At 40.0% G+C, this 22,973-nt stretch overlaps 2 protein-coding genes across 4 annotated transcripts in view; both read right to left on the reverse strand.

Annotated features, from left to right (window-relative positions):
• The window catches only part of LOC136325987 (torsin-1A-interacting protein 2-like), a 30,895-nt gene extending 10,743 nt beyond the window's left edge, over window positions 1-20,152 (reverse strand). Inside the window, exons 1-3 of one of the 3 annotated variants that reach the window (XM_066261255.1) lie at window positions 10,145-10,281; window positions 7,485-7,571; window positions 1,539-1,712 (exon numbers count right to left, since the gene is read on the reverse strand). In XM_066261255.1, the coding sequence (XP_066117352.1) occupies window positions 1,539-1,572 (34 nt within the window). In that variant the 5' untranslated portion in view covers window positions 1,573-1,712; window positions 7,485-7,571; window positions 10,145-10,281. Of the gene's footprint in view, window positions 1-1,538; window positions 1,713-7,484; window positions 7,572-10,144; window positions 10,282-20,013 lie in introns of those variants that run through there. The other 2 variants (XM_066261256.1, XM_066261254.1) reach the window with 2 other exon arrangements.
• LOC136325988 (torsin-1A-interacting protein 2) lies at window positions 7,719-10,148 on the reverse strand. Its single transcript, XM_066261258.1, has one exon. The coding sequence runs from the start codon at window positions 9,625-9,627 to the stop codon at window positions 9,232-9,234; it is 396 nt and encodes a 131-aa protein (XP_066117355.1). The 5' UTR covers window positions 9,628-10,148; the 3' UTR covers window positions 7,719-9,231.
• Window positions 20,153-22,973: the final 2,821 nt, after the last annotated feature.

Genomic DNA, 22,973 nt, shown 5'->3' on the forward strand with positions numbered 1-22,973 from the left:
TAACAGCAAGAAATAAAAATAAATAGCAAGAATAAAAAGAAAAGGAAGGGTGACCTACTGATAAAGGGAGACTTTAGAGACATATCAACCAAATGCACTGTGTGGACCACACTGTTTAGACCCAGTGTCAAAAAAAAATCAACTGTAATGAAGTGTTTATGATACAGTCAGGTAAATCTGAATGCCTGATATTTGATGATACGAAGAAATTTTTGTTCATCTTTTACAACAATAAAAGTATCATGATACTGATGTTTTTAAGAAAGAATCCTTACTTATCTTACAGAGATAAGTCTTCAAGTATTTATGGCTAAAATTATATGTCTAGAATTTGCTTCGATTCAGTGATATGGGGGAAAGGAAAGTGTAGAGGAAACAATATTAGTCATATGTTGACAGCAGATGAAGCTGTTTGATGGGTCCATGGGATTATTTCTTCCCTCTTTCTACTTTTAAATGTTTGAAATTTTCTATAATAAAACTTTAAAGCCTGGCCTGTGGTGGTACATTGGATGGAGTGTTGACCTGGAACGCTAAGGTCGCTGGTTCAAAACCCTGGGCTTGCCCAGACAAGGCACATACGACAAGCAAGCAGTGAACAACTGAAGTGAAGCAACTATGAGCTGATACTTCTTGCTCCCCCATCTGTAAAATCAATAAATAAAATCCTTAAAAAAAAAAAAAGCTTAAAAAAATTAAGCACTCTAAAAGACCTATCAATCAAATGCAGTATGTGACCCCCTGTAAAGAGGAGAAATAAAACCCAACAGGGCTTGAGACAACGGGGTGAATGTGAACACTCACTGGATATATGGTGATATTAAGAAATATCTATTAATTTATATTTTAGGTGTGATAAGGCTATTTGGGTTATTTTTTAATCTATTTTTAAGAGATAAAAGTGATTTATAAATAAAATGTGTAATGCCTTGGATTCACATTTAAATATCCCAACAGGCCACAAATTCAGCATTATGCAGCTAAGAGTTGAAGGTAGATGTTGAGTACATGGGGGTTCATTATACTGTTCTACTTGTATCTTTTTTTTACAAACATCCTTAGTAAAAGATTTAATAAATATGCCTTTCTTCTCTACTAGAAAATCTATTCATATTTTACCTATTTTGTCTTTCCTTTATATACACATAGGAAGGATGAATTTAAATTTCATCTTTCCCTATCACTGAAAGATCCCCTCTAAATATATAGCACAACCCTGCTTTCTTAATTTTTAAAAACATCTTGATCTTTTTAAATTAATAAAGATTTGTCTAGCATCTTTTTTTAAGTTTCATTGCATTTTCCCAATATGATTAGAGTCTCTAAAACATTAATCTTATTTATAATTAAGGTCTGGTATTATGGTAACATTCAGTAAATATGAAAGAATAAGAACCACAACAAACTAATCAATTAAGTTAATATGTTTTTTAACTTGCAAACTTCAGGTTTCAGCCACAAGAGACTTAAGAGATTTGCTCTCAGCACAGCCCCAGCCTCCTGCACGCCAAGCCCAGCGCCGTGCCAGCTTGTCTTACCCTGGGGAGGGTCCCCTAGTCCTCCGTCCGCCATGTTTGCGTCTCTGCAGACTTTGGGATACTTTTTGTTAGTGTCTGGTTTTCCTTGTGAAGATGTCTCGTTTTCTTTTTGTCCCAAGTCCCAGCAGACTCATGCTTCCCATGGACACAGGAAACAAGGCATTTATACGGTCACTAAAATAAAATGGAAGATAATTAAATGATTTTTTATTCATGCCTGGGAGAAATGCCCATTTCAGCTTTACAGATTAAATCTGAGTAATAGTTCCTCTCTGAAATTTTTTCTAGTGAAGAAAAAAATGTTTTCTGCTTTTCTTAAGAATCATATTTCCATATTCTGGACCACAAAGAGAAAAAAGCTTCAGATTATTAACTAAGAATGCCATAACCTCTTAATGCATTCTAGCGCGATTGAAAGGACATAAAAAGTAAGACCATGTGACCAAAATTTTAAAGAGAACATCTATGAAATTGAAATAAAAATTCTTAAATTCTAAGAGTAGAAATTTAAGTTACTGCTGAGCTACTCATTGTAGATTTTCTTTATGTCTCCAATTTCTGTCCCATGTAAACTCAGAATTCACCTGTCAGGAGCTTGCCTTTAACAAGGAACAATGCACAGTGGCTACCAACAAACTAAGATGGCTGCCTTATTTCGAGTAGGAAATATACTTTTGGAGTTTTGTTACTGCCTCCTTAGTGGTATTCTTTTGTAAGATATAGAGAAGTATCTTTAGACAATACCTTTGTAGGCAGTAGTCAAATAAGACTAATAAGTAAATTATTTATTATGAGCTGTAAATAAAAGTAATCAAAAGTAGAGGCAATTTATAAGCAATAAAAAGAATTGTATCATTTTATAAATAAATCTTAGTTTTTGTTAAAAATCAATACTATCCAAAGTTATTTAACCTTCATTATCTATAAAAATGATTAAAGATTACTATGAGGATTGAATACATAAAATGTATATGATCCTCAAAAAATTAATAGAACTACCATGTGATTCAACCATTCCACTTCTGGTTATAGGAAACACTAACTCAAAAGAATTTGGAAGAATAGAAAGAGAATAAGAAAAAACTAACTCAAAAAGATATATGCACCCCTATGTTCATTGTAGCATTATTTACAATAGCTAAGATATGGAAGCAATCTACATGTCCATCAATGGTTGAGTGGATAAAGATGTGATACATATATATAATGCAATACTGTCCAGCCTAAAAAAAAAAAAAAGAATGAAATCTTGCCATTTGTGACAACATGGATGGACCTAAGTGAAATAAGTCAGATGGAGAAAGACAAATACTGTATGATTTCACTTATATGTGGAATCTAAAAAACAAAAAGAAAACCAAAACAAATGAACAAAACAAAACTCACAGATACAGAGAACAAGTTGGTGGTTATCAGAGGGGCATGGGGTCAATTATACAGTGAAGGATGGTAATGAGACTTTTGGTGGTGATCACTTTGTAGTATATATAGATGTCGAATTATAATGTTGTACACCTGGAATTTATGTTTTTATACCAAGTTTAACTAAAAAAGATAACCTATAAATATATGTGAAAGAGCTTTGTAAAGTGTTCCATTTTGAGAGACTAGTGTTTTTGCATCTTTCTCATAGCACAATTTTGTAAAATTCTATTTTAAAAATTATAATTTTAATCCCAAATGCCTAGCATAGTGCCTGGTATAGAGTAAGACCTCCATATTTTAATTGAAAAAAAATATGAATGAATGAGTGAATGAAGAGTGGTGCCAATCATAAACTAGAAGAGAAGGGAGGTGTTAGGTTAGGGAAAGGCCCCCCTTTCTGCGGGTGCGGACCTACAGACTATGTGATAAGATCAGATCAGCGGTTCCTGCGGGAGGAAGCACTCACTGGAAGAGGGCATGAGAAAACATCTAGCGGGTCAAAACAGTGTTTCCTCTATTTAGGTGGTGGTTCCAATTGTCAGCAAATTTTAAATCTGTACGTTTTATTGTATATAGAATATCCTCAATAAACTTTATAATGGAATGCTTTCAAAATGTTATTACTTGGTAACAAAATGTATTACTAGGTTGCAGCCAATAAACAATCTGCAAAGGATTGATGACAAGTATTTCTATAATCTTACAAACGCTCAATAACCACCTTTCTTGTCTCAAGGCCCTCGCCACTCCGGTAGCCCACTGCATCCCGGCCTTTTGTAACGTATCATGTGTTTGTTCTTAACTGAAGTGGTATTCCCTCCTCAAGGCTACAAGCTAGAAGTGGTACAAACATGGAGGTTCCTGGTACATCCTCTCAAGAAGTCACGTGCTGGGGTATCTGGGAGATGTGGTGGCCACTAATCCAGAAGCAGGTCAATCTTTTCAACGTGTCCAATCCAAACCAGGAGGAGGGCGCATTAGGAACCTCTAGACTGCACAATGGAAGGGAGGCTGAGCCTTATCCTGATGGAAATGGGGATGGTGGCCAACCTTCTGCAGCTGCAGAAAAAACCGTTCTGTAATTATGTCCAAAAAAGATGCCTTTGAAGGGATCTTTTGCAAAAATGAACTGATGAAGACTCCATGTGCTTCATATGGCATAAAAACATTTACATTTACTGAAATCTTTTCAAGTTCAATCATGAAATGTTGGTTTTCAGTGCCCTGTGTGTGGAGGTGATGATTCATTCTCCCACTTAAGTAAACTTGGGCTCATCACTGGGAGATATCCCCACTTCCCTGAGACCCTGAAATCTACAGCAAAACTTTTATCATTTTGATTTGTTTCCAGAAGGGCCTGGACAGGTTAAAGCAGTAAGGTCTTATTCTCCATGTACAGAGAATGCACCAGGTGCTAGAATGAGGAATGCCTTCCTACATAGCAGTATCCTGGGACTTCTCTAAAGAGGTCCACAAATTTGCCTCACGGCTTCCTCTGCAGATGTGGCTAGCCTTCGTGTTCCATCTCCGGGTACCACTGGCAATGCTTCGACGACCTGGTAGGTGTTCACCGTCTGATACACCGACTGGCCTTTGCCTGCAGTAACACAAGCAAGTTTAGCAGACTCCAACATACAAAATGAAATGCTGTAAGGTCAACTCTACAAATTGATGCATGTTACATATTTGTATGTAAATGCTGTGAATAAAATTTTGAAAGTAACCAGTTCTTTTTACTGTTCTGTACATTGTTTAAATAGGTATAAAATAAAAAACACATGAATAGAGAGGACAGACATCAACTTCCATTTAGTGTTTGCTTCTATGGAAGGAAGGACAAGAATAGGCGGAGAATAAGCATGGGATTCAACTGTATTTGTAAAGTATCTTTTAAAAGAAAGAACAGAGATAAAAGTGGCAAAATGTTAATACAATCTGGGTACACAGGTGACTTATTTTCTGCACTTTTCTATTTGTTGGCTGTAAGTTAATAATTTTTTAAGTGAATGATAAAATAAATCAGCTTCTGTGGGGAAAAGAATTAAAAGAAAAGACCTGTAATGGTAAGTGAGCTATAAATATTTCTTTTAAAAAGGAGAGGGGGATTAGAAGTTTGCAATTAAGAAGAGTTAAGAGAATCAGTCAATCCAGAATGGCAGTTTAGATATAAACGCCATCATGACAAATGTATGGCAGTCAGGGCCCAATATGTATCTTTTTTTCTATTTTTAAGCGCTTATTTTAGTGAAGGCTGTTGTTTTAGGCTCTAGAGATAAAAAGCCCTCAAACAATTTACAATCCTGCTGTGAAGACAAATAACGTAAAACACACACACACAATAGCTAACATTTATTAAGCGTGTTCTTCGGGCCAGGCAGCCTTCAAAGCACATTGTGTATTAACTCATTTGGTCATCATAACACTCTTATGATGTATGGACTATGATGGTTCCTTCTATTTTCCAGATAAAGAAAGTGGATACAGAGGTTCAGCCGCCCAAGGTCATTCAGTAGCCAGTGTGGAGGCAAACCCAAGTCGGCTTGCCACAAGGACATCCTTTTCCTCTATAACAAGCTGTTTTCAAGTTGTATTCCCAAGATTCCACGGACACTCAAGGGTTGCCGGGGAAACTGAAGACCGGGAAGGGGTATGACTCATGCATTATCTATAACATGCTGATGGCCACATACTATTTGAATGCCACCAAGTTCTTTCTTTGCCTGGGCTTGCCGCTTGCCTGGGGTTACTTCTCCTGTGACTTAGAGATGAATCTTAACACAGTGCACCCAACCACCCGGGACAGCTCTCTCTTGAGGAGACATTCCTTCCTTGTCTACCTCAGTATGTTTCCATTAACCTTCAGTTCCCAGGTCTGCCATAAAATTAACATAACAGGAAGTAGTTAGAAAAGTCATTTTTTAAATGGCCACCATTTTGTGTAAATAATATTATCAAATCCTCTACAGTGTAAAAGCAGATACTGATATGGCTCACATAATCCAAAATAGTGTGGCTGACCTTCCAGATCATGTGTGATGAAAATTAATTTTAGGAATATACTTGCACTTTAAAATTCATTATTCACAAACCTGAAGTAGAGCAATCCAGAATAATTTACACTTCTTCAGGCCAAGTGTAGTCATACTGAAATGACCTAGGCAAAAAAAGCTACGAAGCTTTTTTCTAAATTTTCTCCCTTGCTCAATTTTATGACCTCTCCCACATGATGTCATTTATGAGAGTGACCCGTGTAACAGGTATGTAATAATCATGTCTGAGGGCAAAGTACCCTCTTAATGTAATATTAAAATGAATAGTTTTGATTCTCTTACCCATATTTTCACATGGCTTATAATAGACATCATACAGAACTGTTTGTGAGGAGGGCTACAATAGTGCAATCATTTTAATTAATGAGACAAATGTGACTGAGTTGTAACCTAAAATATCAAGTGACCTTCAGATGGGAAATCTCTATGTTACTAGCAAAACACAATCACTATTACTACCGTGCAGCATTCTGGGTACCCAGTTCTATCCTTTTAAGCCAGATAACTAAACACCATGGATATGGTACTATTTTATGTCTCCAAGTAGGGCCCCTAGAACAGTGGTCCCCAACCCCTGGGCAGCGGACCGGTACCAGTCTGTGGGCCATTTGGTACCAGTCCACAGAGAAAGAATAAATAACTTACATTATTTCCGATTTATTTATATTTGTCTGAACAATGTTTTATTTATTTATTTTTTTCTTTCAGGGACAGAGAGAGTGTCAGAGAGAGGGATAGATAGGGACAGACAGGAATGGAGAGAGATGAGAAGAATCAATCATCAGCCTTTTGTTGCAACACCCTAGTTGTTCATCGATTGCCCTCTCATATGTGCCTTGATCGCGGGCCTTCAGCGGACTGAGCAACCCCCTGCTCGAGCCAGCGACCTTGGGTCCAAGCTGGTGAGCTTTTTGCTTAAGCCAGATGAGCCCATGCTCAAGCTGGCGACCTCGGGGTCTCGAACCTGGGTCCTCTGCATCCCAGACCGATGCTCCATCCACTGTGCCACCGCCTGGTCAGGCGATGTTTTATTTTTTAAAAATGATCATATTCCCTCTTACATCCATTTAAGACTCACTCTTGATGTTTGTCTCGGTCACGTGATACATTTATCCATCCCACCCTAAAGGCAGGTCCGTGAAAATATTTTCTGACATTAAACCAGTCCATGGCCCAAAAAAGGTTGAGGACCACTGCCCTAGAGTACCTGCACAAGTCCTCAAAGCATTATTTATAAAATGCTGATTCCTGGGCCCCGTGAGCAACTTGAGTCAATATTTCTGTAAGCTCAAGAAATCTGCAAATTTTGATAGGTTCATCCAGGCACTGATTTGAAAATCAATGGTATAAATCCATTTAATTTGTCTTTACTACTGAAAGGAGAGATTGGTTAAAACAGAAACAAAAGACCTTTTCTCTATTTTGCTGATAATTAAAATTGCACATATGTAGAGTGTTTCTTAGCATGTACCTGAAAAAATTCAGGGGCCAATAATATTGATCAGAACAGCACTCAAAAGCAATGCCTCATGCTGGCTTCGGCAGCACAGCCCGGCCCCTGCACAAGGACAACATGCAAATTCATGAAGCATTCCATATTCTTAAAAAAGCAATACCTCACAGTAAATGCTCACTCTTTGGGGTGGGCTTTAGGACTGTGAAGGAGTTATTAACCAAGGGTTAATGATAAACTGCTAGTCTTCACTCAGTTTGAGAGTCCATATAGTTTATTCAGCAATATAACAGGAGAGAACTTCCACCATGACAGACATAAGGCAGATACAGGACAGATCTCTGGGGAACATTCTTTATACAGATGAACAAATAACTTGAGCTTTCACAACATGTGGCAGGCATGAGTCCTCACATAAAAACAGCTATTCATTCCTCACTTCTTCCTTCCCAAAAGAGCCCTGGTTGTATTAGGGGAGACAAGGTGCCCACTCAGGCACTGCCAGCCTTACCCCTCTGCCTGGCTTCCCAGGCGCCCTCGGGAACCAGTGCCTTCTAATGAGGTGTAAGAAGAAATTGGTCAGGGCCTTTAGAGAAAGATTTTCTTTCCAAATAAGACAGTTTTGAAAGGAGAAAGCTTTTTGCTCACTACTTCCAACCTTTGGGACGGAAATGTCTGGAGCAGCAACAGGTCACACTGTAATCACTGACACTGTGAGGACAAAGGCCAATGTGATAAGGATCCCAGAGGGGGGAAAACAGAAAGAACCTGGGACCTTGAGAAATTGTTGAGTTGCTACACAAGCACGAGATTATCTAGCATCTTAAGTGGAATTTCAAACTTGTTCAGTAGCCTTTGAGATGTTTTCAACAGTTTTTTCTGAGTTTCTTAACCTGGACTCTGGTTCCATGATTCTCACGAATACATGAAGACCAGAATGTGGCTCATGTCCAGCAAGACCTACAAAGATGCTTCCCTTTGACTGTTCAAAGACATAAGGAGTCAAGCTTGATAATTCCTTTTGTCACCTATTTCATACAGGCACTTTTCCGTCTCCTAGGTAGGACATTCTAAGTTCAGTCACCACACGGACAGGACAGTCTGTTTATGTAGCGCCACGTAAGTGTGGACAGTGGTATCTCTGCATGTTTTCGTGTAACCTAGGCAGGTGTTGCCTGATAGAATATGATTTCTCTGACAGTGACCAGTTACGGATAATGTCAAACCCACACTGAGGCCCAGTAGAGACAATGAGGAATAACTGATTATATACGAATAAATTATATACATATATAAATTCACAGATTAATGATTAAGAGGTGGAATTTAGAGCAATGTAGTGTCTTATTAAAATGTCTAGTTCTTTTACCAAAATAAACAAGATTCCAGCTCCAATGAAGATGCCATCTCACAAAAGTTATCACCAGAAATATCATTGTGGTATACACAGTGTGGGCATCTCCTCCAGGACTACCTTGTCATAGGTCAATTATTAGGCTGTGGAGCTTTTTAGGAGGGGTAACCTAATTCCAAAACACAGGGAACATGAAATAGTTTGGTTCTAGGTAAACAGTCTGGCTGGAATACTGATTAAATTAATACTGAACCTTACAGGTGTTGACCATGGTAGCAGATTCAACAACCTTAAGCAGTTTCCCAAAGTGATGACAATCTGGATCAGATTAAAAAGTGTCATTTTTCCATCTTCCTTGGGTTGCTAGTACAAAACCCCCTAGAGGCTCCATGATTCTGACTGTTTAAGAAGTTATTTGCTTTGGCCAAGTTTTTTGTTTAAGGTTATGTCTGTTCTGGTCAAGATTAACTGTAACGCAGGGTTAAAACCAGCTACTCGAGAGTCATGTATCCTTTTTCTAACCAGTGGAGGACCCAGCAGAAATGGGTGGCAAGCTTTTTCAAAGGTCCACCTGGTAAGATTTTGGGGAGCCCACTCAAGTGGGAAAGACCAAGGAAGAACAAGGCTTCTATTGGCAGGATTATCAGGATAGCACTCGGGACAGTAATCAGCTCTATTAATCCGGTCTAAGAATACTTGGTAACATTCGTTTTCAATAAGTTCAGTCTGGTACAACCAGTGGCCCAGTTCTAAACTAGGGAACCACTGCTGCCCACAGTCAGGGCAATGCGAATTATCTGAGAACATATCGGCCTCCAGGGAGAACTCCTCGGACTCCAGGGGGAACACAGAAAGAAACCTAACAGGAAGAGAAAACAGTGACAAAAGAGAGACAGCCAAATAACCAGTCCTATCACAGGTCTGGCTCAGCAATCTCTCAGTCCGACCAATACTACTTGGACAGAGTTAAATTTGGCTTGCACCTCCGTGCAATTCTTCAAGATTTCGTTGTCTATTTTTCACTCACTTGCAACTCAGTCTCAACTCAGTGACCGACCCAGTCTCTATTGTTATCAGTCACTTGCTAGGAGCACAGGTCTCAGAATAGTTCCTTCAAATCCCAGCTTCTCAAGAAAAGAGAGGGCTCTGGTCTAAATTAGTTATTTTTTTCTTGTGTGTTAATCAGATGATGTTCTCATGCAGAGGCGCTTGGCTTACTCTGCTTTGCTGGTTAGCTAGTATGTCTGCTTGGCCAAAGAGAGGAGCTGACAGGTCCAATGGCTCTTTGTGGGTGCTGGCACTCTTGCCGTTGTGATACACGTACCCAAGTCCTAAGGTCTTGGCACTTTACAGTGGTGTAGGGGGGTCAGGAAGACCTGGGGAGTCCTCTTGAGCGTGGATCCAATGAAGTCTTTCTTGGGAGGACCTTAACCAGGACCCCGTCAGAGAAGGAGCTGATGGTGAGTTGGTTGGAGGGTCTGGGAATGCTTCATATACCTGTAAATGATAATACTTCAGACGACTCATAATGGGTTTTGAGTGGCTCACAATATAATTAGAAACATGCATTAGGAAATCATGTGGATCAGTCAAGGCGATGGAGTATTCCCCATAATAATTTCATCTGGGTTCAAACCAATTTATCTGTTGGGAATTATACATCTGCTTATTTGGGTACTAGGAAGGGTTTTGGATCATTTAAGATTTGTACTACTTAATTTCTTTTAGGACTATGTTTCCTTTTTCTTCTCCTTTTGCTCTTTGGGAATAAGGTCGGTATAACCATGTTTAACCTGCTAGAACTTGGAGACTTCTTGTATTATCTCTTTTGTGAACTGGGTGCCATATATGGTATCCCCATAATGTGTGAGAACATTACCGATGGTGACAGCCTTTCTATAACAGATTTCATTCCACCCAGGAAAAAGTTTACCAAATTATTAAATAATATTCTTAATAACAAACAATAATAAGTTGGGTGAAATCCTTTGAAGGCTGAAAAAGAAACCAAGAGGGGCATGTATCAGTGCCCACCTCAGTGTTCACAGGGTTGTGTGCCCTGTAAATTTAAGAAGGTAAGTAAGGCATGGTCCTGAGCGAAGATCCTGAGCTATTCTTAGGAAATGTATAGTAAACCAGTTGGAATTTGCAGATGCTATCATCTTTGCAATCCTTCATGGCATGACTGTAACAAGTAAACTAGGCAGGGCAGGAGGGTGCATGGAACAACCAGAAAGCCACCGGGATCAGAGTACAATGTACACCCTGACTTTCTCTGGGGTTTTCATGCATTTTGAGGCTTGATGCAGTCAGAGCACTGAGGGACACAGCGAGGGATGAACACTCAAACCATATAAAGAGCTGGCCTATAAAGCAGGGGAGGTTACAGCCTGGGAAGTGGTAGCCAAAGCATCTTCTCTACAGCAGCTGTGATTCTCAGGTTTTAAAATGGCAAATTTAAAAGGCAACTGAAGCGCAGTCACACGGGCCAGTATTTTGACAGAAGCCCAGGTGAGGTACAGAAAGCATCAGTGTAGATACAGGGATGTGTTTTCTGAGGTTAGGTAACAATGTATGGGTGAGAGCTACCAATTCAACTCCTCGGGCAGAGTGAAGAGAGGGGTAGGGTTCCTGGCTCAAGGACCTCTGTGGGACAGCACAGAGCATAATGGATTTCCCTGAGGGTCTACTGACAAGAGCCACCGAGTAGAAAGCTCAGCTGTGTACTGGGAAACGTGGGGTGTAGAGTACCTGCAACACATACATGGTGCCAAACCCACAAATCACGGGGTCAACTTAGAAGTTAGCAGTAAAATTATACAACCACGCCTGACATTGAAAAGAGAGAATTTTGAATTTTTAGAGGGAAAAGGGGAAATGCAATGAATATCACAAGATCCTATTTTACATCCACCAGACTGGCAATAATTAACAAGTTTGACAATGGGGGCTCTACAGACTCTAGACAAAACCACACCCCTTCCCAGGGTATCTCCATTGGCAGGGTCAAGAGCAAGCCCTAAAGCTCCAAATGCTCAGAATAAATCTACCCTTACCCCAACCTGTATTTCCCCAACTTCACAGTCATGCAAGCACCAAGTATTCCTGAGTCAAGAGAACACTAGTGTTCCTGCCTGACCAGGTGGTGGCGCAGTGGATAGAGCATTGGCCTGGGATGCTGAGGACCCAGGTCTGAAACCCTGAGTTCGCTGGCCTGAAGCCCAAGGTAGCTTCCCTGAGCAAGGAATCACTCACTCTGCTGTAGCCCCTCAGTCAAGGCACACATGAGAAAGCAGTCAATAAACAACTAAGGTGCTGGAACGAAGAACTGATGCTTCTCATCTGTCTCCCTACCTGTCTGTCTGTCACTTATCTGTCCCTCTCTCTCTCTCTCACACACACACCAAAAAGAGAGAACACTAGTGTTCCATAAGGTCAGACAAGCCACCCTCCCCTTGTGCTTTAAACTATGAGCAAGAGTCAAAAGTGGGCCCCAAAGCACGTAGTGCTCAGAATCAGATCACCGATCACCAGATCACCAGCCTCCGGGCTCATTCCTTAGCCTTATCACTACTGGCTGAGTCAAGAGGGACTCAGAAAATGCTCCTGGCAAGATCTGCAAACTCCAGTGACCCCACACCCATGACTTCACCACCATTATCTGCTGGAAAGCATCAGGACCAAGCAATCCCATCATCCCTGTATCTTTTAATGTCATCTCTGCACAGAGCCCAGGGCTTCCTGGTCGCAGTTCATCTCCTTCGTCTCTGATCCCCACGATGCCAAGCGCAGCGAGGGAATCATCCTCTCCCCTTGCTTTGTCAATTGTTCCCCATAAAACATGGGCCATTTTGATATATCTTAAATATTTTGGCTATTTAGTCCCTGATAAAAAATATTACCTCCTTGAGATTAGGATTCTTTGTCTTTTTATTTGCTGCTGTACATGCCCAATTAACATTTCTTGAGTGAATAAATAGCAACTTGAATCCTTACACCCTAACACGGGAGCATAAATTAGTGTAACTACTTTTGGAATTAATTGAGCGTTATCTAATAAAGCTGAAGATGTGCATTTCTCACACACATTTCAGTAATTCCACTCATAGCTTTTATACCCTAGAGGGATTTGCACATGTGCACTGAAAAACATGAATAAAAATATTTATTCATGATAGTATTGTGAATAGTACCAAATAACAGCCAACTGTCCATGAACAGTAGAATGAATACGTAAACTGAAGCACTGCCATACCATGGAATACTGTGCATGCAGACAGAGATGAAACTCAAGAATGTGACATTGAGCTGAAAAATAAAACACACACACACAGTTTCCATTTACATAAGGTTGCAATTATATTGTTATTGTTTAGGAAAAGATATATAATGCAATAAAGTTAAAAAAAAAGAGATAAGTACAAGAATATTACTTTTAACGAGAGAGAAGGGGATGCAACGGAGGTTCACCATAAATCCTAACAGTTTACATAATCTCTATTCAAACTTTTTTAATTAAAAAAAAGAAGTGGAAATAGTCATGTGCTAAAAAATGAAATGAACAGACAAAGCCGAACTCTCACACTGTGGGCAGGGTCAGCAGCAGGGGCTCGGCTCGGAGAAGCGGCTGGGTGGTTGAGAGTTCTTAGGGAAAGAGGAGTCCTACAGGAGGGCTTGGATCTTTGCTTTTCTCACAGAATTGTAAGCAACTACGTTCATAGAAATAAGGTAAAACAGGCCTACCTATATAATACCAACAAGGAAAAGACAGTTTATTTTCGCATGCTCCATAAAGGCATGCATCTGTTGGCAGGGAGGATACCAGCACCCAGGGTGTTTTCGTGCAAATCAGAAAAAGGCATCCTCTATTCAGGTAAAAGACAGCCCAGAGAACCTCACCTGGCCAGATATTCAACAGTAATCCTGTCTGTGAGACAATGATACTTAGTAACAATAGCTAACATTTATTGAGTACCACTATCTGCTCTGAGTACTTCACATGTATTAACTCATGTAATCTTTACGATAATCCATTTGAAGAAACATAAAGGTTGAGCAACTTGCCCAAGGTCACACGGGTCAAAGAGTAACTAGTAGTTGAATCCAGGCAGACTGGCTCCAGAGCCTGTACACTCAGCCACTATGAAATATCATCTTTCTGAAGCAATGATAGTTGAGCTCAAAAAGCCTTCATAAACTATTTGCAGTTAAAAGGATACTCTTCAATTGTATGTATACAACTGATTGAGGTAGATGTGGGGGGAAATTATCTTTCATCATTTTCACTTCCACACAAAAAGACTGAGGATAGGTTTCAGGGAATCCTGAACCCTGTGAAATTACATATAAAATTTTATATGCATACATACACATTTTTTTTTCCGGGAAGGTAGAGTACTACATAATTTTAGATCCCAAAGGAATTGAAAGAGAACCATTAGGTGTTGCTTCCTTCATCAATTCTATTAGCTTAAGTCAAAAGAGGTTGACTTGAGGTAAATATATAATTACTATCAGGCTTGTAGAAATACCAACAACACCGAGAGGACCACCATTAGTCTTGTGATTATTAAACACAATGGTTTAAATTATTAAAAAAACCATCATGTACTAGGCCCAATGTCAAGTTCTATGGCTATAGAGAAAAATCTTATAGGACTTCAGGTGACAAGGGAACCCAGATTGGAAGCCATTTTAGGTAAAGGCTCAAGGCTTTTAGATGGATATAAAAAGACTGCCTACAAAGATCCTCAGAAATTCAGAAGGCCCATATGAGAACCTGGAATGCCTTATTTTCCAACAAATCTAACCAACAACAGTGGACAAAAACCAAAGTCTAAAGAACTTACCTACTGCAAAAATACTACACTACACACACAAAAAAAAAACCACCACAAGTCAGGTTTTTGTGTGTGTGAGAACTAAAGTCAATTTCCTGAAACTTTATAGATTAGAAAACAGTACTTTAACACCAAAATAGAAAATGCAGTTTTATTTAATCCACTGAAATTTACATATATACTAATGATGGCATTTTAATACAAATTAAATAATTACCTTCTCTAAATATTCTGGTATTTCACTCTTTGCTATTCCCTGAATGGATGTTAATAAGCAAACTCAAATCTGCCCTTGACAAATACTATTCCTTTGTTCTTTTTGGTGGTCAGTTAATAAAAGTTTCAGAATGAATCAGGATTAGGTGTCTTCGGACAAATATATCCCTTAGACTTTAATCTCAGCCAACTCCTTGCATGCTATATATAAAATCAAAAGACAGGCACATAAAAAGAATGTAAATGCTTCAAACCATCTTGAGTTCCCATTTAAAATATTTTCTTCCACATCAATAATCAAAACTACATTTCTTTTTGTACAAGACAGTTTCTCTAAGTTTCTAAAACTCTAAAGTGAAATCTTTAGTTTCATATTTCACAACCAGTTTGGAATTTAAATGATGGGAGATTAGGGAGTATTGAAAGAAAAGGGCTCAGTCTTCTTTTTACATTCACATAAACTAAATTATTTTTTAAAAATATATTATGAAAATAAATGCTCCTGAAAAAGTCTTCAGCCTAAGTTTTCTGAAGCATTACTTTTAATTTGGCCAAATCTTGAGGTCACCAAGAGAAGGTACACGGATGACAATCTTCAGCACTATTTAGTACGCACACTGTTCCCTCTTCTGAAGAACAGATAAGCCAAAGGAAAAATATGACCCTGACTCAGACAACAGCTGCAGAATGTTCTCCCCTCACCCCTCACCCCAGGAACTGACAAAACAGGTGTGTGTGTGTGTGTGTGTGTGTGTGTCACTGATACACTGCCATCTACCTTGCCCTGATGGGCTCAAAAGTCCAGGGTTCAAATTCTGTCCACAGTTTCGATTTAAAATACCTGCAGCTAAACCTTTTGTTAATATGTAGCTTTCCACAGTGAGCCGTAGTGCCGGGCTTAGACTTGTACCAGCTATTTGTCTGTGTCTACAACTAGTCCCTAAGTCTGGCCCTCTTCCTCTCACCATATCACTGTCATAAGATGCCAGTATTATTATTTTCACAATTTTCCAGATACTTTATATATTTTCTGAGTAAGGAAAGTCTTTCCTTCTTACCCTCTTACTCCCTCCCAACTCCCTTGACTTACATCTCAGGTTTAGGATGACCAGTAGAGGCACAAAGCAATGAACGAAGGATCAAAGAGTTTGCTAAGATTTTCAATAATGGGAGGCATAACTGATTTCCAGTTTTAGCTCAACTCCCCTAATCACCTTTATTATCTACATCACGCCAATACATTTTTATTAAACTTTTTATTTTGAACTACAGCCATGGGCTGCATAACGATATTTAGGTCAACTACGGAAGGCATACAGGACCACATACAGGCCTGTGGTTCCGTAAGGTTATAAACAAGAGTTGAAAAATTCCTTTCACCTAGTGACATCATAGTCCAACACAACGGTCATATGTCTATGGTGAGCTGGTGTAAACAAACCTACTGCACTGCCAACTGTGTAAAAGTACAACACATACACTTATGTACAGTACATAATACTATGTTACTGATTTATGTATTTACTATACTACGCTTTTCATCTTTATTTCATCTTTATTTCATCTTTAGAGTGTAATCTTTCTACTCATAAAAAATGTTTGCTGTAAAACATTCTCGTGTTTACCAAATCTCTTGATTGCATCATTTTCTTGTGCTTGATTTAATCTCAGATTGCTTTGGGTAAGTAACGTACTATCCGGGCTTGTAGCCTAGAAGCAATAGGCTAGACCGTGTAGCCTAGGTGTAGCAGGCTGTGCCATGTAGGTTTGTGTAAGTGCACTCTATGGTATTCGCACAACAAAACGCCTAATGACAAAGTTCTCAGAACATATCTCTGTCCTTAAGTGATGCATGACTGTAATTTGAAAAGTTGTAAAAATAGGGCAGAGTTCCCTTATACCTTTATCCAGTTTCTCCTAAAGTCAACATTTCATTAAATTAAAGTACAATTATAAAAACAAACAAACAAGAAATAAACATTGGTACAAGAGTACAATTAACTACAGACTGTTCAAATTTCACCTGTTTCTCCACTAATGTCCTTTTTTTGTTCCAGGGTCCAATGCGGGATCCCACATTCCAGTTAGCTGTTAATTCTCCTGAGTCTGCAATCTGAGTTTCTGGTTTTTTGGTCTTTTGTGGCTTCCCCTGGTGTCTGTCACCTTGCCATTTTTTAAAGTACTGGTCAATTATTTTGTAGAATATCCTTCAATTTGGGTTTGTATTATGTTTCCTGATTATTACAAAAAGAGGTTATACATTTTTGAAAAGAATAACACCACAGAAATTATGTGTCCTTCTAACTGCATTCTTTCACTGGGTTCCTGAAGTCCACTGGTGATGTTAATCTCCATCAGCTGGTTAACATGGCACCTCCACTGTTAAGTTACATTTTTCCTTTGTAGCTAATAATTAATTGTCTTGGGGGAGACATTTGAGACTAAGCAAATGTCCTGATTTTCCCCCTGGCACCAGAAATGGATTTGTCTGCAGTAATTACAGTATTGTTTGCCTAACGGTGAGTTTCTATTTCCTGCCTTCCACGGTTATTCATTGGAATTCTTTCCTAAGAAAGGGTTGGCTCTTCTCCCCTATTTGTTTAATTATCTATATCAGTATGGACTCATGGACACTTGCTTTACTCTATGCATTAAAATCCAATTACTATCGTTTTCATTTGTTGCTCAAATTGTTTCAACCTTGGCCTTGAGGAGCTCCTTTAGGTTGGCTCCAGAGTCTTTCCAACAAGCCCCCAAATGTTTTTTGAGCATATACTTCATTTCAAGCACCACAGGTGTGCCAGTCTGATTTTAATACTTTCCCTGCTCCAGCCCTGGAATCAACTACTCAAAAAAAAAAAAAAAAAGGAAAGAAAAGAAAAGAAAAAGAAAAAGAAAGAAATCCTGGTTCCCTGTTACTTTTATACAAAGAAGTTATAAGTTAGCCCCAGTCAACTCCTGCCTCTAGGTATGACCTAACAGTCACAGTGAATGTACAAACATAACTCTTGGCAGCACTGTCCTCTAAGGTCGGACTGCCTGGGACCGACTGACTTGCTCCAGCACGTGACCTGCTGACCTCTTCTCTATGCCTTGGTTTTCTTAACCACAAAATGGAATAATACTACCTAGATGAAAGAGGCATTGTGAAAGTTAAGCAGATAATGTACAGCATTTACCACAATGGGGCACAGAAGAAGTCCTCAAAAACTTATTATTATTTGAATTATTAAATAAGAATGCAATGGGAGGTTTTCTTTTTTGGAACAGGGAAAGCAAGGAAATTGTGCCATAAGGAAGTCCTGCTGTATCTTCACCAGTAGATCAGAATAAAGACAGGACCAGAGCTCTTATACCATTAAAACAAAACCCTCAGAAATTAACAAACCAATGTTTTAAATTTGATATTTTGTAAAGAGGTTATGACATTCACATTATGTATACTTATGGTCAAGGCTAAAGGAGAGTATAAAAAATTAAAACAATTTGATCTGTTAAGGTAATAGAATTATGGGTGAACTCTCCTCCTTTCTACTTTATCAGAATCATGTGGCAACAACTCCTTTCATATTAGTAAAGAGGAAAGTAGCCCAATTAGTAACTAAGTTTCCATTTACTGAGTCTAGCTCATTTAATACTAGAAATAACCTGCCACATCTCCACTTCACAGATGAGGAAAGGGACTCTGACTGCTAAAGCCGCCTGCCCAAGCCACACAGAGATAGAACAGGAATCCAACTCAGGTCTGACTCCAAAGTCTAAGCTCAAAATCAATGTTAGAATCATTCTTCTTTACTCAGGAAATGCTGGATTTGCCACGCAAAAGTGAGGATGAAGTATAGTCACTATATTGAATTCTCTCTTGTGGGACACAGTAGTAGTCATAAGATGTAGAATAGTGATAAAGTTTTAACACAACTGAAATTCAAAATGAAAAACCGCATAAAGCAGATGAGGCCCTCTCTGAGCCTACTTGTCTTCAGAAAACTCAGGTGGAAATGGGGATTTCCAAGGAATGCAGTTTAAAATGACCTCATAGGCAAAAATAAATTTTATATATGAGACACAATACATTATTAAAGTACCCTATAATCCTCAAATAATTAACCAAATTTTTAAGTAACTTTATTTGAGAGTTATAGAAGCTCTTAGCCTAGTATTAGCATCTCTACAGTAGAAAGGAAAATTAAGTGAAACGGGGCAAATGAGTCATTTACAGTTCCATGATAAACCAGCAGCAACGCTGGTTATCAAGTTATGGACTCTGTTTTCAGCACCATAAACGTTAGTGAGGAGAGAGGCTCTCAAGGTTTTCACAGCAAATTATCAGTTTTCAAACTGTTCTAACTCCCACAAAGACTGCCCAGAACGTTTTTAGTCCCTCCACCATAAAGTCTCTTTTTAAATTAAATGATTTTCCACTGTCCATTGATATTCATACCGATCATCATACTGCTTAACTGCCACACCCTAATTCTTAAAGAAGGGACAAGGGAAAGATCTCTCATAGATCCAATAAAATGCAAGTAAACTGATTCAGGTTAAGATAACTCATTTCTGTGTTTTTGTATGAAGTCGAGTAATTAAGTACTGCTGATAGAATAGAGGATACTATATACTTTCTCGAAGGATGGAAAAAGGGTAAACTTCCTCATCCGCTAGGGAATACAATTGGGAAAATAGGTATAATATGTAAGCAGAATGGTAACTGTCAGGTCTCACTAAAACTTCAAACTTTGCTCTTTTTTTAGCATCAGTAAGGTTACAAAAAAGAAGAGTGGGGGGTCACTATCTCATAAGGAGGAAGATGACAAATATCGGGACCCCGCCCGTGGAAGGAGAGGGAGTAATCGCCCACCACAGGTAATTTCCCATCTTCCTTTTGAGCCTTACAGAAATCCTGCTTCTCGTCTCCAAGTCCAAAGTAAACATTTATCCCTACCTTTTCCTAGTTAATATTTGTAAGGTTGCTTCTCTTTTTCACTCCAAAACAAAAATACCCCCTACTTGATTCATTTTAAGGTTTTTGTGGTAGGCAGGTGGGGGCGGGGAGGGATCGTTTCTGAAAGAGCTTTCAGAAAGACATCAGATCAAAATTAAAACATGAAAAAGTTGTATACACATTCTATTTACTTACAAATTCCAGAGGCGTTTTAAATCGTCTATGGTCAAGGTCGGGCCTTTTTGCTGTTCTGGTCTGCGAGAACGGGCTGCACCTCTCCAACACACACGGCCGAAGAGAATGTCGCCCGGTCCTGGTCCACGTGATGGTGACCTCGGCCGGGAGGGGAGGGCCCGCGGAATGCTGGGACTGGTAGTCGCCCTGCCCCTCCCCCGCAGTCTGCAGCCCTGCCCCTCCGCCCCCCCCACCCCCCAATCCCCACCTCCTCTCCACCGCCCAGCGAGCCGCCAGCGCCAGGCAGTGGTGACTGCGCGCAACAGAAGCGCAGACATTCCCCGTGTTCTCCCGCTGCTTAGGTGACCGAGAAGGCGGGCTTCTCCGCAAGACGACCCTAACACTCATAATGACCCCCAATTCATAGGCAAGAAGAACCCATTGAGCCAACACAGTGAGAGGCACTACCCCAATGATGAGGGCCAGCACCAGTAAGAGGTGACTTGGAGCCAGTCTTTGTCATTACAAGATGCATCTCTTCAAATTCAGTTTGCTCATGTCCAATGGGGTTGGTTGTGAGTAAAAGAGCGAAGGTAGTAATGGTGTCTGCTAGATGGTCAGAAAGTGATGAATAAAAATAGCTAACCTTGGACCTATTAATTTTATAAATATGAAAATTTTTTCATGGAAAGCAATTAATCCAAGACACACATAATTGGCTAGGGGCAAAGTCGAGCGAAGTTGACTAGAACAACACAAGTTTGAACTGTGCCTGTCCACTGATACCTGGGTTCTTTTCCCACCCCCAATAAATATACAGTCTGACTCTCCCTACAGGAGTTTGGCCTCTGCAGATTCAACCAACCACAAGTGGAAAACAGGACTTCCCATTTGCAGTTGGGAATCCACACACACAGAGGAATGAACTTGCCCATTCCATCCAACGTGTGGATTTTGACATTGGCAGTGGTCCTGCAAACAACTCCCCTTACATATGGAGGAAAGTCTGTAGTTAAATTTTTCCACTGGGCTAGGGTCAGGGTCCCTAATCCCAGTCTTGTTCAAGGGACAACTGTTCCTGACCTACACCACCAATTCAAGATAACAGAAGAAATCGACTCAGGTAAATATCACTTCTCCATGTCTCATTTTCCCCCAAAACTTCCTATTTTAGTTATTTTGATTTTTATCCGACTTCCAAAGAATATACACTCTAAGTAGGCAGGGAGGGTTGCCTTTTTGTCTATTCTTTCACTGTTACATCCCCTCCCACCACCTTGAACAGGATCCAGCTAGTACACAGAGGCTCAAATACTTACTGGCTCAATGATGCTTAGAGGAAGTGATTTTTGTGTCTTCATCTGTCAATCATCCTCTTTTGGCAGAAGTCACAGGATTTAAGAACAGTTTTAGCCCTGCCAGACCAGGTGGTGGCGCAGTGAATAGAGCGTCGGACTAAGATGTGGAGGACCCAGGTTGGAGACCCCGAGGTCACCAGCTTGAGTGTGGCCTCATCTGGTTTGGGCAGGCAAGGCTCACCAGCTTCAGCCCAAGGTTGCTGGCTCCAGTGGGGGTGGGGGGGGGTGTCACTCGGTCTGCTGTAGCCCCCGGTCAAGGCACATATGAGAAATCAATCAATGAACTGAGGAGCCTCAACGAAGAATTGATGTTTCTCATCTCTCTCCCTTCCTGCCTGTCTGTCCCAATCTGTCCCTCTCTCTGACTCTCTCCGTCTCTGCCACAAAAAATTAATGAATTTTTTAAAAAAAGAACTGTCTTAGCCCTGGCTAGATGATTTAGTTGGTTGGAACATTGTCCTGATATGCAGAGGTTGTGGGTTTAATCCCTGCTCAGGGCACATACAGGAAGAACAGGCCAATGTTTCTATCTCTCTCTAAAAAAATCAGTAAATAAAAGAAACACATGTAGATGCTGTTTAGTAATTGACTACAATTTCTAAATCAACAAAGAATAAATGAAAGAATATTCTATTCACTTCACTGGGTTTAAATTTTAATTTCAGTACAGTGGTACCTTGAGATATCAATTTAATTCGTTCTGTACCAGAGCTCATAAGTCAGTCAACTCATATATCAAACTGCTGATACTGGATTAGTGTGCCAACGCGCCAACTAGCAGCAGCTTCCCAAATCACAACTCATATCTCAGAATTTCCCTCGGATCTCAAACAAAAATACGAACCAAGTCACAGCTTATATCTTTAAAAATTCGTATGTTGGTCTGTTCATATCTCAAGGTACCACTGTATAACATTTCCAGCTAGACATTTTCATTTGTATTACAGTCTTTAAAATATTTTGTCTATTGGCCCTGGCCGGTTGGCTCAGCAGTAGAGCGTCGGCCTGGCGTGCGGGGGACCCGGGTTCGATTCCCGGCCAGGGCACATAGGAGAGGCGCCCATTTGCTTCTCCACCCCCCCCCTTCCTCTCTGTCTCTCTCTTCCCCTCCCGCAGCCGAGGCTCCATTGGAGCAAAGATGGCCCGGGAGCTGGGGATGGCTCCTTGGCCTCTGCCCCAGGCGCTAGAGTGGCTCTGGTCGTGACAGAGCGATGCCCTGGAGGGGCAGAGCATCGCCCCCTGGTGGGCAGAGCGTCGCCCCTGGTGGGCGAGCCGGGTGGATCCCGGTGGGGCGCATGCGGTGGGGCGCATGCGGGAGCCTGTCTGACTGTCTCTCCCTGTTTCCAGCTTCAGAAAAACACACACACACACAATATATATATATATATTTTGTCTATTACTTGTGAGAATGGGGAATAAATGGAACCAGCTACTATGTCTTTAATTCCCTTCCTCTTAATATTTTAATCACTATTTCCTTATTAAAAATAACAATGTTGTTTCTTTCTACCAAGATATAACCTTAAAGTTATTTGCCTGAGCACAAATGTGAACATCATGCACAAATGGATAGAGGCTTTCTCAGTACAAAACTAGATTTCTGCTTACCCTATAAAAAACTCA

This window comes from Saccopteryx bilineata, chromosome 2 (assembly GCF_036850765.1).
Source record: "Saccopteryx bilineata isolate mSacBil1 chromosome 2, mSacBil1_pri_phased_curated, whole genome shotgun sequence".
Taxonomy (NCBI): domain Eukaryota; kingdom Metazoa; phylum Chordata; class Mammalia; order Chiroptera; family Emballonuridae; genus Saccopteryx; species Saccopteryx bilineata.